General features: G+C 36.3%; 1 protein-coding gene across 2 annotated transcripts in view; it reads right to left on the minus strand.

Annotated features, from left to right (window-relative positions):
- Positions 1-637: 637 nt before the first annotated feature.
- LOC145693694 (cysteine-rich protein 1-like) overlaps positions 638-18,260 on the minus strand; it is an 82,897-nt gene continuing 65,274 nt past the window's right edge. For both annotated transcript variants that reach the window (XM_081769959.1, XM_081769969.1), the window contains exons 2-3: positions 14,319-14,471; positions 638-720 (exon numbers count right to left, since the gene is read on the minus strand). In XM_081769959.1, the coding sequence (XP_081626085.1) occupies positions 677-720; positions 14,319-14,471 (197 nt within the window). In that variant the 3' untranslated portion in view covers positions 638-676. The remainder of the gene's footprint in view (positions 721-14,318; positions 14,472-18,260) is intronic.

Raw genomic sequence — 18,260 nt, forward strand, 5'->3', positions numbered from 1 at the left:
ACACGGGTACTAAAGGATTAAGGGCCCCAGGACCCAGGTGTTGCACTTATACGTTGACCAATAACTATTTTTCGATTCTCAGAACCCTAAGGAACATTTACTATCATAGTGGCGAGAACTCCCCAAGGGAAGAGGGAGTTATCACCTCCTTGGTCTTTATTCTATTGTAATTTATTATCTCCACTCTATTAAAATTAGCATTTCTCTGTTCAAACGTTTAACATAAAAACAACAATAGCCGAACGTGTTTATGAGGAAAAATACGGAGGTGGGGAGTATAAAGAATTTTACCAGTGAGCCCAGCAAAGATTTTTTTTCTTTTTAAGTTGAGTTCTGAAATTCAAGTTCCGCTATTGTATTCACTATAGGTTGAATGAACTGAGCAAAATTAAATAATCAAAATTAACTAGGTAATTTATTTTGATAAGAAAAATATAATATTTGACAAATACTTATAACCACATTTTCACTGTGGTAAGTTATTAAATTATACATCACTTTAGTCTGCTTTTACAATAAGTAAGTGAATTCAATAGTTTTGTTAATGAAAGAAAAATTATTGTGAAGTGAGTAGATGAAACTAATATAGCACAACATATATATGTAATTTTTATCTTGATTTTACATTTTTGTCATAAAAAGATTTTATGTGCAAGGAGTATATGGAAGGAGAACTTCACTTTTTGTACACGTAGCTTTCTGCACCACCTCGTCCGAAGCCTGAAACACAAGAGAAAACGAATAAATAAATACAAAAAATGATAAATGATAATTAAGCTATTAAGGTGGTTTGAAGAAATGAAGGAAACTGTACAGAGTATAAGGTTTATGACTACCAATTTTAATAACTATGTACCGGAGACATCTACATAGCTCATTGAATTTAGCATTTTGTGTGTTCATTTACTTTATATATAGATAGTGATGAAGCTTGACTATTTTGTGCCTTAGAAAAACTTACAAATAAAAATTGGGAGATTGTGAAGTCAGGCTATTTTCGAGGGCTACGTAAAACCTCTTGCCGTACTCATTTTCATGTATTATGTACAGATGGTGATCAGAAAAATGGAAACACCTTTAGTTGGCAACACGTCAGATGTATGGGTTGGCAGTGGTGTCGTGGCGCCCGCAGCGTCGGACCGCTGGTGGTGGTGTGTTAGGTCGGTCTCCATACTACGTCAGGCACAGTGGAACAGCAGTGTCCAGTGGCTGCAGCAGACGGAGGTAGTGTAAAATGGGAGAACTCTCAGATTTTCAAAGAGGGCAAATTGTTGGTGCGCGGTTATGTGGAGTGAGTGTGACGGCAGTGGCTACTGTGTTAGGTGTGTCGCGTGCGACAGTGTCGAAGGTGATGACGGCCTACACAACACACGCGAAAACCACATCGGGGAAGCGGAACAGTGGGCGGAAGAAAATCATGAGTGACAGGTCACGCCGGGTATTAAAGCGCATTGTCACACAGAACCGTCGTGCCACTGCGGAGCAAGTAACGGAGGAACTCAATCAGCACCTCCCCCACCCTGTTTCGACAATCACAGTCCGCCGCGAATTACATGACATGAACTTATGGGGTCGTGTTGCACGGGCCAAACCGCTCATCAGGGACCATAACGCTTTCGCACGCCGCAAATGGTGCCGCGACCATGCAACTTGGACCGTTGAGGACTGGAAACGTGTGATATGGTCGGATGAGTCATCCTTTACCCTTATTCCCAACCACGGGCCGTGTTTATGTGCGGAGAACGCCCAAAGAAGCTTATGATTTGCAGTGTCTCCGCCCAACTGTGAAACATGGCGGCGGCTCGGTGATGCTGTGGGCCGCAATATCATGGTTTTCATTGGGTCCTGTGGTCACACTTAGCGGACGAATCGCTGCCAACGATTATGTCGCAATTTTAGGAGACCACTTGCATCCTATGGTCCGGATGTTGTTCCCGGACAATGACGCCATCTTCCAGGATGATAATGCACCCATTCACACAGCTGGCGTTGTTGCAGCGTGGTTTGAGGAACATCGAGATGAAGTTCAACACCTCCCCTGGACCGCCCAATCCCCAGATCTCAACATAATTGAACATCTGTGGTCCGTCTTGGAAACACGACTCCGGCGACGATTTCCACCTCCATCCTCTCTCACAGAACTGGCCGATGCCCTGCACGAGGAATGGTGTAAAATTCCACTTGCTACCATTCACGACCTCTATGCCTCCATCCCACGTCGCATCAAGGCTGTTCTGAAGGCGAAAAGTGGCCCGACACCATATTAATCCGGTAAGTTGCAATTTCGTTCAGGTGTTTCCATTTTTCTGATCACCATCTGTATATAATAGTACAACTTAGTTTGTTCCTTCAGTTATATTTCGAACAGCCTAATATGTCTATAACGTTAATGTGTCAATAGCTTCCTTCTCTTGCTCCCAACTATCTTCGTGAACACAATCAATTCACCTCCGACCAACGGCTGTTACGTGAAAAGCGATCTGGGCAAAAGGACTACACACATAGGCGGAACTAGAGGGGGGGGGCAGGGAGGGCCGGTCCCCCTAGAATAGGGTGACCAAATTGTCAACTAGAAAAAACGGGACAACTTTTTACTTTTGGATAGGTTGCTCCCCTTAATATATATTTTTGTCTCTCCGTTCTCTTTCTCTCTCTCTCACACACACACACACAAAAAAGAAGAGGGTCAAATTTACACTTTTTCGTTTTAAAACCTATTGAAAAGGTTCTGGAATCAATTAAATAACAAGTAACTATCAGTACGCAAATTACATTTTGAAAACATTACTATATATGAAACATTAATCAATATCTGTCAATCAATAAAATCGGTCATCGGCAGAATGACTATAACAAACTACTTTCAGCATCGGATTTGAACTCCCTTTATTTGCTTTTTCTTACTTTTAAACATTATTTGACTTACAACTAGTTTTCTTTTTACTTTAACTTTTATAGTTCTATACTTTTGTTCCCCTTTCGTAAATGACAGTATGTTACATCTTACATCTAAGTCAAATCACGGAAACACTGTACTGTACTGTAGCGCGTCAGTCTTCCACCGCCCGAAACAGTTTGTTTTTCATAAGACTTTAAGCCCCTTGCACTGTCGTCTGCGGAGTGGGAGTCTTGGATGGGGAGGCCTAGGAGGGAAAACAGTGCAACCACCACATCCAATATCGCAAACGTCGTAATGACGTTGCTCAGTAATTAGACATATTCCAATATAATCATATAGCTTAGAAAATAATAATATAAATTAGGAAATTTTAGATTAGAAAGTTTTTTGTGCCTAATGAACGTAAATGCGGGACATTTTGGCGTCCCGGGAAAATTTTTCGGGACACCGGGAATGGTAGTGAAAAAACGGGACATTCCCGTTTTTACGGGACCGTTGGTCACCCTACCCTAGAAGCAAAGCTGGCCCTCCCCAGAATTTTTCTACTGGACGAAAATAATGTTAATTAATTTACCTCCAATTTACGCATAACAATTTTAATGATGCTTGCATTCGACATATTTAATAGTGTCTATACTCGTCCACCCGTCGATTAAAAAAAAAAAAAAAAAAAAAAGTGATCTGGTGTCTGGATGTAACAAAATCTCTGGACCAATGTGATAGTGGGCAGTATAGCGACCTCTCGACTTGCGCTCTATGCGATTTTTTTTTAATTTGGCAGCTTTATTAATGTAAATTATTTTTGTATTGTTTCAAGTAATTAACTTATTGACGTAGTATTTTTTTCTTGTTTCTGTATGTATGATAAATCAGTCTTATTGTTGCCATTTTATTTATGGCATAGTAATGTTTGAATAGTTAAGATTCTCAGGGCAAATTATTGTTACACTATAATAATAATAATAATAATAATAATAATAATAATAATAATAATAATAATAATAATAATAATAATAATAATAATAATAATAAAAGAAAGAAGAAGCAAAATTCTTCAATTGCTAAACTCAAGCGATTGTTACTCATTCAAAGGTCTCTATTCAATATCGTTTGTTCCTTTTCCTTATTATTATTATTATTATTATTATTATTATTATTATTATTATTATTATTATTATTATTATTATTATCCAATCCTAATAGGAGTCTTTAAAGACAATGTGATTGGTTCCTTTTGTTTTTCTACTTTGTTACATCTACAGGGTGGCTCAAAAGTAGGTATACACCCCTGCATTGATCTAGCATACCTACTTTTGGGCCACCCTGTATATCTGTACAATAGATTGTTACATTAACAGAGTAAATGTAGAAGTATTAAGAAGAGCAAAGTGTTATTGTAATCCTTATGGACCTTTTGCGGATTTTCGCAACATTCAAAGAAAGAATGAACTGAAGTTTATGCTTACATTGTTAAGGTATAAACTGTAACCAGGCGCGCACGCAGAAATATTTCTGAAGGGTGTCGAAGTTAGAAGGGATAAAATATTGCAAGACAAAGACAGAACGTTACTCTGGACCCGAGTAAACGATAAAAAATTCTAAGTAGTGGAAGTTGTGCACCCCAGGAACACTTTTTATATTTTGCTGTCGAAAAGATAGTATGTGCTATGCTAAAGAAAAAAAATATATTCCTAATAACCTGATAATTTAGCTTCATATAGTAAAAGTTACATGAGTATCGCACCAATGATAAGAGCCAGAGCAATTTTAACCGAGCAAGTCATCTCGTCTTTTGGTACGGGGGCATTACCAAGGGACTTAAATTATTGTACCTAGAGATAACCATAAATCTGATGATAATCGATTATTGCCAACTACTTTGTACAATTATAAGTACAATACAGAAACCATAGCTTGCTTCCACATTCTCAATAGAATGGGAATTTTTGCATTCTCAAGTAACTTTCTAAAAGGAATATGATGTTATATAAAACAAATAATATTGTAGTTTTATCACATTGTTGCTGAAATAGCATGCAATGAGTATTTAACTAGGCATATTGTTTTTTTTTTAATACAAATTCATAAATTTATTCGGGTTACATGAAATAGCTATCATCATATGCAAAGTATTGTTCCTTGGTACATGAAAATTCGTGTTCCTTGGTACTCGGATCGCCCTATTTATAAATTAAAGTAAAATTTAACGAAAGGAGTGCATAATAAATTAAAGTGCTCAGAATATAGAAGCAATACACAGGTATCTTAAATGTGGTGGAGCATTTACTTGTTACTTCCACTTACGTGTTTCTCGTATATATAGCATACGATAAACATACATATTGTCTTCCAGTTCACTTGTTTGTCTCTATATGCAATTACTTTATGTTACCCAAATGAAGTACAGAAAACTGAATTCAATGATAGGAAGGCAAAATTGGTACGAAATTCAGGAGAGCTGTAGGTGTCATGTTCCCTAATACATTGTGTCCCTGGAACGCACGACTTCCCCTACTTTACCTATATTCACAGGAAAAATTAAAGAACTAGATTGTTTTTATAAGAAAGAAAATAATACAGATATAGTTAAGATCAAATCTTTAAGCCACATTAATAATTTCTCTGTTAAAGTGAGTATAGTTTTATTAAGAAAGTGCACAAATGTCTGTCAAGTTACTAAGATTGGATGCGGTCCAGATCGGATGGAATTTCCATGAGTGCACCCTGATACAGACAAAACACAATATTTTTTTTAAAAAAAAAATAAGATTTTTTTGAGGATCCTGTGGACCCCTCCGTGGGTGCCCCCTGGCTGTAAACCATATTTTCCGACTTCCCCTACTTTATCTAACTACTAACGATGCAACTACAACAGTACGCTAAGAGGCTTATATGTAATTCAGGAATATACAAGAGATGTCTTCCTATATGCTGCAAAACATTGAATATGTTGCTTATAAAATCACAAAAATGTGTAGCTAACTGCAATTTAAGCAATTAGGCTATATTAATATTTAAAAATATTGCAGTGTACGAATGCGTAGCTTAGATTTTATATAGTTAATTATTTTTTTTTTATATATATATTTTGAGTTTGTAGGCAACACCCACTTAGAATCTTTAAGAGAACTAATATTAATTTTGGCTTTATTTATATGTAATTTTTTAGTGTATTGTAATTTAGCTATAGTCTACTTACTACTTATCTTAAGAGATGTTGCATTAGATAAACGTGCTGTTTTCACTACAAATTTAATTTGATTGCTATTGCAGTCCCTTAAGTCCGTCTACAAGTCTTCTCCTCCCGTATTGTTGGTCTGCTTCTCTTTTAATTGCATTTTTAAAATATTTAAGTTCTAGGGAAGTTAGCCAACTATATTTCTCCGATTCGATAGTTTTACATACTATTATTTTTATTGTCTTTCTTAGAAAAATGTTTTGTGTATAAAAAATTTTTATTTTTTTGTTCGCAATACTTTGTGTAATTAGGCTGCAACTCTAGTAAACGACAACGATTTATTGTAAAACGTAAAATGAAAAGATTCTACACTTTACTTTAAATATAGAAATGAATAATATTAGCCAATAACTGATTTTTAAAAAGTTATAATTTTAAATCATGTCATTGCTTGTTTGTTTACTTGTGCTTCTATTAGATGTAAGAGTAAATTGACAAGGAAGGGACATGAACCTGTTATCCTAACTTCCGAATCAAACCTGGTCCATTCGATAAACACAACAAAGATATCTTCATGCACAAAAAAAAAAAAAAAAAAAAAAAAAATGGGTGCCATGGACAACGAAGTAAGTCCCTGGGGCCATTAACCCTGTTAGTATAAAGAAAATCGTCAACTCGCAGTGAAATAGCTATTGCATCAATACTGTTCATTGGAAAGTCTGGGTTTATAGTTTATTCTCTTTAGCATGAAGCAAGCTCTCCAGAGGTGCTATGTATTGGGGTCCATAACGTACTTGAACATGGAAAATTGGAAGAATGTGGGGAAAATTCCCTCCAGAAATCCCTCCCATCAACTTTGAACCCCTCTGGAGTGGCCCCGGGTAAAAGCACTCAATCCAAATGTATCCAATCATTTAGGAGCAAATGAATACAGGAAATATACAATTTTAAGCAAATTTATAATGTAATATATTTCCACTGAACTGTTACATGACAGTCTTGTGTTAGGAGAATATATATATAAGCAGTATATATAAGCATTACAACAAGGTCTCCTAAAAGATTCTTCCAATCTTCAGAACTAAGGGGCCATGGCCCCCCTGGGACACTATCCTAGTTACGCCAATGACTACACAGGATATCATCAGGTGGCATGTAGTGAACGGAGAAGACTAATAGGTCAATTTTCAGGACCATCAAGAAATTACAAGAAGTCTATAGATACAACCGCAGCCATGGTATTTGCCGAAGTTATTGATATCTCAACGCGGATGTCTTCATTCGTATTCTCCTCGCTGGTCTAGTTCCTTAGCTCGAGCGCATGCCTTCAGTGCACGAAGTCTCGGATTAGATTCTCAGTTGAATAACATCAAATGCACTGCAGTAGGCATTTTCAATTTCTTACATTTGAAATCTCATCCTATAGCCTCGCCACTGACGAACGACGAAAATACACAAAAATAAAGAAATGTTCATTCGCGGGTCAAAAGGCAGAATCGCCTCTACACACACGTTGAGTGCATGTCACTGTTAAATGGGACTTTGAGAATTTTTCCTCTTCTTTCCGCTAAGGTACCCAATTACGACATTTATTTAGTTCAACATTACAGAAGTGTGACATTGTGAAAATGTGAATGTTTTTTAATAATCTTGTTCCTGTAAAAGAAAAAAAATCATTCATATATACTATCTAGTGTTGCCACGAGACGAGACGAGACGAGACTTCAGGCTGTCTCGTCTCGTCTCGTGAAAAGCATGTCTCGTCTCGTGTCTCGTCTCGAAAAAATGTGCTCGTCCCGTCTCGTGTCTCGTCTCGAGAGGTTCTGTCCCGTCCCGTCCCGTCTCGTCTCGTCTCGTTTTGTCTCGTCTTGTCTCGTAAAAAATATAGCAGCATACCATGGGAACGAAAGTAAAATGTAGCAGGCTACACCATGCTAATCAAGATACAACTAAGTTACAAGTATTACCCAGAACACACAAGACAAGAAATGTCACGGTAGCTACACCGTGAAGCCTTCACCTCTGGTGTATGTGGTAGTCGGTTCGATCTCGGTTAGTGCCATGTGAGCTTTGTGGTGGACAAACATCGAATGTGTGTGGGGACCGCGGTGGCTCAGTGGTAGAGCGTTCACCTCTGGTTCGATCCCAGCCCCCGCCAAGTGAACTTTCTGGTGGACAAACACCGTGGGCGTGGGTTTTCTCGGGGTTCTCCCGTTTCCTCCCACTTTCCTCATTCCACCATTTCATTCATTACTCATTATCACTTCTCCTTTAGCCTAACCGGCATAATAGTGGGACGCAAAACTCAAAGATTTCATTTCATTTCATTTCATTTTTCGAATGTGTGTGTTTTCTCGAAGTTTTCTAGTATCCTACCACTTTCTTCATTCCACAAATTTTCCCATCATCATTCATTCGGCCAAAGTTGCCGAAAGGTCTTAAAAATAAATTCAAATAAGCTCACAAGGCAAGGACAAATAGTTTACAAGATAATATATTTCTGCTGTTAGTTGTCTGAGGCTTCTCGACCCTGGCTTTTTTTTTTTTCTTCATTCTGAAACATTGAAATTTGTTTCACCAGTTTCAATACACGAATATACACGAATATATTGGTCATAGGTACGTCGAAGATGAAGACACTAATGTCAAATAATGTTTAAAAGACAAGCAGAGTTCGATGTAAAGGTGTCACCATCCCCGACACTATCGTATACTATCAGCCCACTTGCTTTATAGTGTCTATATATATATATATATATATATATATATATATATATATATATATATATATATATATATATATATATATATATATATATAGAGAGAGAGAGAGAGAGAGAGAGAGAGAGAGAGAGATGGAAAGATATATAGATAAATAGAGAGATAGATATGTGTGTACACTTTGATTTCATATATTCCAGCCTTTAGGTTTCACAGTGTTAACCCATACCAATCCAAAAACTACTTTTCATTTTAGCATGTTTAGATTTGTTGCAATTATTTTTTTTTTTTAAAAAAAAGCTCGGAACCAAATAATTTTATTGAGTAATGGAAAGTATTTGATTGAAATTTTATATGTGACTGCACAGTAAACTCTACTTGAAGTGCCATAGTAATGGGAGCTGAACGACACATCGGACGAAAGACTGCTTTGGGGCCAGTCATCACTTCCATGGTTCAAATCTGTTCCCATAACTGGTTCAAATCTGTTCCGGTGTGTGTGCTACTATGTGGTGGTTGCCCCGTTTGTGTAACAAACTCATGACAGTACACCCAAATTAGCTAGTGGTCTAAAAAAAAGTTGATTTTTGGGTGGCCATTTTGGATTAAAGTTTCTTATATAGTCGTGATCTATTCGCAATCATACAACGTACATCTTCATACCAAGCCGAGCGGTCTGCGGCGATAGACCATCGGCTTGAAGGCCCCGGGTTGAGTCCCGGAAGGGTCATGTGTATGGATTTTAACAGCATTTGTTTTTTCGTATTGTGTCAGGGGGCGAAATCGTACGGGATAAAAGGATTTCAGTCTGAAAAAATTGGAGAGAATATTTTCCCCAGGATAGTTTCATGGGAGTAAGGAATTAGTAAAAATATAGGATATACATTTTATAGTAGGTTTAAAAATATGGTTTGGGTATCCTATTTCTTTTCTATTAATTGTGTTCTTCAATGATCGAATTTTGATCATCCTCATGATATTTTCTGCTTTCAATGGGGTACCATGAATATTATACCAAATGTTCTTTACACTCTGTAAGAAACCATTTCTGAAGATAATTCAGGTCCTAATGAATATTATTCACTAGGAAAGGGAAGTATTCCCCTCCTCTCAACATGGAAGCAGAGGGCAATTTCACACTCTGGTCAGATCAAACATTTCCGCGTAACAAAACGAAGGTCCCCCTGTAAAACCTCTTCACCTAAAGTGTTACTGTTAGTATCATAAATTTGCTGAAAGCAAACAATTTGAAGGGTTCGTCGATAATATCTTTGCTTTCTTTGTCCTTCGCTTGCCTTCCAAACGAAGAGGTGAATTTTACAACATGACTGCTGTATAATAAGCGAGCGATTGGTAAAATGGTAAAAGTGTGTTTTTATGTGTATGTGTGTGTGTGTGTGTGTGTGTGTGTGTGAGAGAGAGAGAGAGAGGACAAAATTTTAGTTGCAAGATGACATACTTCAATTGCCGTTTCCAGTTCATATAGCAAAAAGAATACCGCCACCAGAGAATAAAGACAAGTGTAGTCTGTTCTGTTCTCTTCCGCCATCTCAGCCAGAACTTTCAACTACAGCCTGTAATGAGTGTAGACCTTACCCAGTTTTCAAATTGAATAGATGGTGGTGGTAGTTCGGTTTCTTGACCTTGTAAAAATCTTCCTTGTCTTTGATTTTGTTTGTCATCATTTCAGCCAGAAATGAAAAAAAAAGAAATCCTCAGTTTACAGGAAGGGGAATTGGGGACAAGACATTAAGGATGATATTCCTATAAGCTCATGTATCACGATTGTTTCATTCAATAGACAGAGGACACCTTTCTATGAAGGCTTTTCAACATGTTTTCTCACAAAGGGGATTTTCCTTTTGCAATCTATATGACCACTGGCAATTTCAATCTTGGCCATTCTCGCCAGCGTTTTCCTTTTCGAGACACGAGACGAGACATTTCAGGAGACGTCCCGTCTCGTCTCGTTTTCGAGACGGGACAAGTAGACTGTCTCGTCTCGTGTCTCGTCTAAAAGGGTTCTGTCCCGTCTCGTAAATGTCTCGTCTCGTTTACGAGACGAGACGAGACACGAGAAATGTCTCGTCTCGTGGCAACACTAATACTATCTAAAAATCATAATTTATCTATCTACTATCTTTATTTACTATCTAAAAATACAGTTAGTAACCAACGTTTCCGTTCTTCAACGAAAAAATAATCCTTGATTCAATAAATTTGCTCATAAAACATTTGAGACTTCTTTGTTCATTTTAATGTTCTAGGAAAGAGCCTAGGGCCAAATAATTCTACGCTGAAAATGTTTTCAGTAATGACTTATTCGGAATCGGTTAAGAATTTTTTCAAAAGTGAGAAAATTTGGATTGAATAACGATTTTTATAACTTATAGATACTACCAAGGACTTTAGGTTAATGTCACACTTACGCAAGTCTGACCAAAGAAAACTGTATAAACATGATACCAGTACTTGGCCTGAGTTCGATCATCAGTGAGAACAAATATTATTCGATTTTATGAGAGTTTATATTAGAATTAGTCTTACCCACGAAACGAGATAGAATTTTCCTGATGAAATATGAGATGAGTTCTTTTAATAGAAATATATACATTTTCGAGAAGACACTCCACTTTCAGGACATTTTTTCGAAACGAGACAGCCCAAATTTTTGTCTTGCAGGTAAAATACATTAGAATGTATCTGTCTTTCTTTGTATAATTTGCATTAAAACTCGCCATATCGGTTGAAGCATTTGTCGCATCGTGGAATGAATTTGAAGATTCCCTCCTGGTAAAAATCCTGTCCTTGTGTGTTCAGCCACAAAGTATTTCACTTCCTCGTCTGAACCGAAGCGACGGCCTCCTAGGTGTCCAAGTGTGAGAACAGGTGAATGTTGCTTGGAGCGAGGTCTGGGATGTAGAGAGGGTGGTCGATGATGTTCCAGCGAAACTGCTTCAACAGTGTGATGGTCTTCTGGGCTGTATGCGAGCGCGCGTTGTCATGAAGTGACATCCTGACGAGACATTACAGTCTCTCCGTAAACCTCTACCAGTTGCCGGTAAATTTCATCCGCGGTTACATGTTTCGCCCACGGAAATCAAATAACTAAGCGGACTTCTTCGCGAGACCAGCTTTCCAAACCAGTCGCCATTTATGTTCACCAGTGCCGTAGGTAGCGGGTGGCTGAAACTGCACAGTTGCCAACTCCATGTATTAAAATTACCACACACTCAGTGATGCCAACTCGTGGGGAAAATCCCAGTTTATGGGATTTATTGGACATTTTTCTCGAAAAGGGATAAAGGAAATGTTCGTTAAGATTGGTAATATTTATGGGATTTTTCATACATCAGTAACAGCAAAACTCTCTATCGGCGTGAAATAAGACTAATGAGTCCCGAATAAGGTTGAAATCAGTGTTAATTGTTAAATTTTCATACCGGAAAATGCGTACAAGTGCCGAAGTAGCTTGTAATTCAAGCTCTACGAAACGTAAATTGTGCTCTGGTATGCTCTGGTACTTCTTTTTCTTTAAAACAAAGGAAGAAATAAAATACGAAATGAGAAACAAACAACTTAGAAAATATTCCACACAAACTGACTGATGAATGAATAAAGTTGTTCTAATATCATTATGTTATTAGAAGATGATCTCACAAAAACATGATGTAAATACTAAACACTGACAAAAATGTATTTGTTTTCGTCAATATTTTCAATTAAGAAAACCTATTTGATAAATGCAGAAGATCGAAATTTACAAATAGTTCACTCATATATTGAAGAAAGTGAGTCATATTCAATACTTCATAGTGAGTCATATTCAATTCATAGTGAGTTATAAATACTTCATTTTCATATTTTATATTTAGAAAACATGTAATTGGTATAGCGTGGGAAATTCAAGAGCAAAATGGGAATTTCTGCCTCTCGAAATGGGATTTTATAACGTTTCAGGTTGGCATCATTGTTCCCACTTCTCATTTCTCTATAACAGACGAAACTCCAGAGCGGTCATGTAACCTTATTTTCTGATCCTACGAGCTATTATAACCATTTGACAAGTGAGTTTCTTTTTAAATTGTGAAACTACAGTATAGGTGCAATTTATCGCAATCTAACATCGAAAACGGAAGTTATATAGAGTTACTACAGCCAATGATTATTAGGCAAAACAATATTTAATACTGCCCTGTTCGTTGGTCTTTGATCCGCGGGGTCCTAGGTTCGATTTCTCGTTAAGAGAGAATCGAAATTTGAGCGCATTATGTTTGGCTTGGAATCCACATTATACTATACGTCTCACATCTTATAAGCATCTCGGTAGTGAAAAGATACTAAAGTTCAATAAACAATAACACAATTCTGACACCAATTACTCCAATTGTGATTGTTCAATTAATATCGAACCACTCTTAGAACCTTGGGCCCCTAGACCAACAGACTTGTAATGGGCCAGCACTACGCGAGGGTTTTCTCCGGGTTACTTTTGTTTCTAATGTTTTTCCCTAATTACTTGAGTTTATCATAATTTTCTGGATCGTAACACTATCAAATTTCTTTTCATTATTTACAAGATTGATTGATTGAGATGTAACAATCCCATTCCACACTGTAGGTGCTATATATGAAACGTAGAGTTACAATATAATGTAGGATCCAAACAAGAGTTACCGGTCTCAATCTCATACAGATTCTGTTAAAAAAAAATCACTATGTCAAGAATATATCCTATTTCCATCCTTAACACACTGTTCAAACCGAAACTAGTAGTTATCTACCAATTCCATATTAATCTCAATACGCAAATACATAATACGAAAAGTTTTTTTTTTTTTTTTTTTTTAAAAAAAAAGCAAATTTTGCATCCGAAAAATTGACAGCGTCTCTGCCCTTAACTCTACTAGTTTGGGAAATCTTATATTACCACTTCCGGTTTTAATATAGATCTTCATACACGAAAAGTGCTAAGATTTGGTATGTTTAACATACCTAAGTATATATGGATTCCGTATTCAAAGAATAGGTTCTATGAATACCAAACAAAGCATTCAAACTGGAAGGGGCAAAAATACATTTCCGGTTTCAACACTGATCGAGAGAGAGAGAACTAATAAGAGCGTGAAACTGCTTTCTGAAGTGGACTTTGTTGGAAGAAAAGACTGTTTCCAGCCTTATCTCTCAACTGAAATGGTAAGCGGTAGAATTTAGTACCATTTCCAAGGGGTCCAAGAACTAGAAAAACAACTTCTAGGGAACCCAAATAATAATGCTTGCCCCCCTCCCCCCAGAAAAAAAAAAACTAAGTTAGGGCGCTAATTGAAACCGTAAGTGATAAATCTATACTGATCAACATTAAATCCAAATCACCATAGTTTGAAGTGACAATGTAACACGAAGTCAACACATTTTTAAATTCCCTGTATAACAAAGTTTACAGACACTTTTAAATTAAACTAAAACGACATAATTTTATCTCTATATAATAGGTTAAATAGAGTCGTTGGCATTAATTACCTCCTGGCCCAAACATTGCTGAATAGCATGGCTGATGGCAGTAAGGCTTCCCATCATGCTCTGCGTGTCCTCCTGGTGTTAGTGTTTTGTTACATTTTTCACAGCGCAAACAAGCCGAGTGCCAATCCTTCCCCAAGGATGTTTTCCTCTCCGCTATAAACAGAAACATATACAAAATAAATAACAGCAAATAATAAATGTATTTATTAAATATTCATAGCTATTTAAACTTTGTACTAAAATCAACAAATCATCATTCACCTTAGGTTCAATAGTATACTGGATTCCTTTTTTTCTGGAATTTTCAGGGTAATAATTCCAGAAAATATTAAACAAAATACAGAACGACAGTTTAACAGTCCTCAATTACATTCATTAAATTAAAGGAGTTGGATGGTTAATGCAGATAAATGATTACGAAACAATTGGAAGGATAAGGAAGTGGTAGAACTACGAAAGAAAACACTCAATGTACTTGTATATGTAAATAATAATAATAATAATAATAATAATAATAATAATAATAATAATAATAATAATAATAATAATAATAATAATAATAATAATAGAATCTATGTTTGTTCGCACCAAAGGCGAACTCACTATTACTTAAGCACCAGGCACAATGACTGGTTTCTGCACAATTTCATTATTATTACACAGATTTTCCACTATTGAACCAAAAAGCACAAAGTTCTGTAGTTTTTCTTTTCTTTTCTTCCTTTCTTTTTTTGCTGCTTCAGAGCCGAGTTTCTGAAACTATGGTCCGCGAACTACAGAGGGCCCTCAAGGTCTCTTCTTGCGGGACTCTTTACATTGAACATTAGCCTCAAAAGTTAGAATTCAAGTGATCTGCATACCACAGATTACGGTTGATAATCTCAGTTATAAATTATACATTCTAGTAGTTTATGCATTTATATACAAATATTCTCGGCAGCCTTCAATAATGAATAAGTAGTAGTGACAGAGTATACACCAGGTGAAGGAGTTTAGCTTGGTTTTCGGTAAACCAAACTTCTTAAGCTGAATGTTAGTAACTTTGGTCTTAAATGTGGCATTTTTTTTTTTAATGAAGTATACTTTAGGATAAATGAATATTTGAAAATAGAAAATATTTAAGACTTTACATTTGTCGAGTAGGAAGTGATTTAGTTTAATTTTAGCATTGTATTCGACGGATATTTTAGTATTTTACATCCTGAGCAATATACTAACCCACTAATCTCAACAACACTGCGAATAGTCTATGGGGAAAGGATGATACCCATAATTACTCCCATAGTCAATATATAGGTAACCGATTTTTATTCTCCACGTCTTGGGATCAACTGAATGGATCTCACCTCTACGTCCTGGCCAAAAGTGATGGTGATCCAATAAGTACTTCTTGAAATTTTGAGTTTCCCAGAAGGATACACGGAAGATAGAGTAATTATGTAAAAAAGTTTTGGTAACAAAACTCCTTTAAAAAGCTGATGAACGAAGCTTCTTAAAAAACTAATATATATTTTAGCTATTAAAGCCAATATAAAATTAAGGTAATTTTAAAGAATACTAATCTGAAAATATAAGCATGCTTGTTACTATTTAACAAATGCTTTAAAAAATATAAATTTGTTTTCCAATGAAATAACTCGCTAATAAAAGTTGTTCCTAGTTGAAAAATGTTTGAAAAACGGTGGTTTAGAGAATGCGAATATTTTACGAAATTTATTTGAATGAATTAAATATGACGGACGCACAGAGACGATATTTGCTAAAAGAACTGCTAGATGTACAGGCACGAAGTTTGATATATGAAGTTTATATACAGGGTGTTTCAAAACAACACAATACAGACAACATTTCGGAGATGATTCATGATACTAATCTCACTCACTAAGATAGGACAAAAAAAAGTATAGACTAATCTTGGTGTAGAAATGCCTCCTTTCGGCGCTATAGCCAGCCGAATATTTGTCGGAAAAACACACACACACACACACACACACACACACACAAATAGCTATAACTTGAGAACAAACTGTCGGACCGAAGTCGGATAAAAGAGAATCTCCATTACTTTCAATCATAGATTCCATTAATGAATAACAAGTGGTGAAAGGTTGGCGAGAATTCCTAGAGAATTGTTTATCAAAACTTGAATGACGAAAAAAATACAATATTTCAGCAAATTAAAATCGTAGTAACAGTTCATATTAGAAGAACAGTTAAAATTCTAAAAAAGAGATACACTATTTGATTGCTCTACTTTGTCTCACTATACAATGTGCTCTAGGAGGAAGAACTGAAATAAAGTATTTACAGGAGGGACTCCATTGCTCGAACCCACCCACACAAAACAGAAGCAAAATAAAAAACAAAAAGAATAGGAAATTACAAGAAAAAAAGAAAATTCAAATATTTCAATGCATTTCTTAAATTAAAGTAGAGTCTGATATTTTCATAGAGTGGAGAGGAAAGTTCGTGCAAACCTTACTAGAGATGAAAGCATGTAGAATTTAGGAATTGTGACGCTGGGTATTTTTAAAGTGACATTGAGAGTTTCTCCATGCTATTTTCAGCCAAAATTTTTCACACTTCCCATATCACAATGGTCAGCGTTCACAATGGCGTGAAGAGAACACAGATCGGAGCTTATAAAATTAGAACCTTTCTGGTTACACCGTCATACTCTAATTCGATAATAGATCCTACATTATTCCCACTGTGAAAAGAAAAGAAAGCAAATCTGAAAAAAATAATTTCCATTCAAAAATATCTAAAACCACTTCAGAAGAGATAATTTTCAAAAATTTCCGGGGTAGGATCCCGAACCCCTGCTAAGCCTTAGTTGTATTTCCTACTCCAAGATTCCTTGGCGTAAATTGTGAGAGCACTCCCTCCGATTTTCAAAATCTGGCTTTTAGGCTAATGGAAACGGATGATAAATAAATGCTAATTTTGGGGGAAAAATTTGTGGAATCAAAAGTGCAAAAGAAAACCGGGAAACTCGCAGAAAACTCACGAACACAATGCTATCCGTCAACTTTCATGATCTGAGATCGAACGAGGGATCTGTTGCAATCAGAAGTGGCCACTATCACTGAGTCACTGGGTCCCCATTTTGGAGGAAGAATTGTAATTTCGATAGATGTATCAATCGAGTAAATACCATTTGTGATAAACCAATACAAGAAGTACTGATACTCAACGGTGGAATTCGTAGAGTTTTCTTCGCCCGAAAACGGTAACTACGTTTTTCTTAGTCAATCTCAGCTAGTGGGCCACGTTCCTCCAGGGTACGCGGAGAGATCATCAATAAGTCACCGTTAAGGTAGTTTCTAATATTAGTATTATTTTTAAGAAAAAAGAGGCTACCAAAAGATGGTCAAAAGGCTGAGAACTTCGGTTCTAGGCTAATTGTAGAAAATGCAAATTGCATGAATAGCGTATAGAGACGTCAAGTAGATTCTACTTATGAGTCTTAAGCAATATTAGTTGTATCATTTATAATGCAATGATTCACAAAGTTTTCTATTGGTGGAAGAAAGGGAAACAGGATTATATAATGCCGAAGTAAAGAAACTCAGCTAAATAAAACGCGTAAAAACCTATTGTAGCAACAGAAAATACATGAAGAAAGAGTACAAATAATTTCAACTCTTATCGGATAAGGTCTGGACATTAATATGTGAAAATATTTACTATAGTGAAAAATATTCACAATTTATTTTAACACGGGGATGCGTCCGTAGGAAGCGATGGTGGGTAGGAGCTTCAGCAATGGTGGGTATACGCGTAAAGGAGGATTCTGGAAAGCCATTGCTTTTACGATGCAAAGATATATTTTTGTTAAAGTCATTTGCATGTTATATTGAGGTGTGCACTTACATTCCCCAGGACAGATTCATTTTAAGAGGTCTTGTACAAAAACACAAACCAACCTGTGCTAGGTGG

Source organism: Thermobia domestica, chromosome 1 (assembly GCF_964235325.1).
Source record: "Thermobia domestica chromosome 1, izTheDome1.hap1.1, whole genome shotgun sequence".
NCBI lineage: Eukaryota > Metazoa > Arthropoda > Insecta > Zygentoma > Lepismatidae > Thermobia > Thermobia domestica.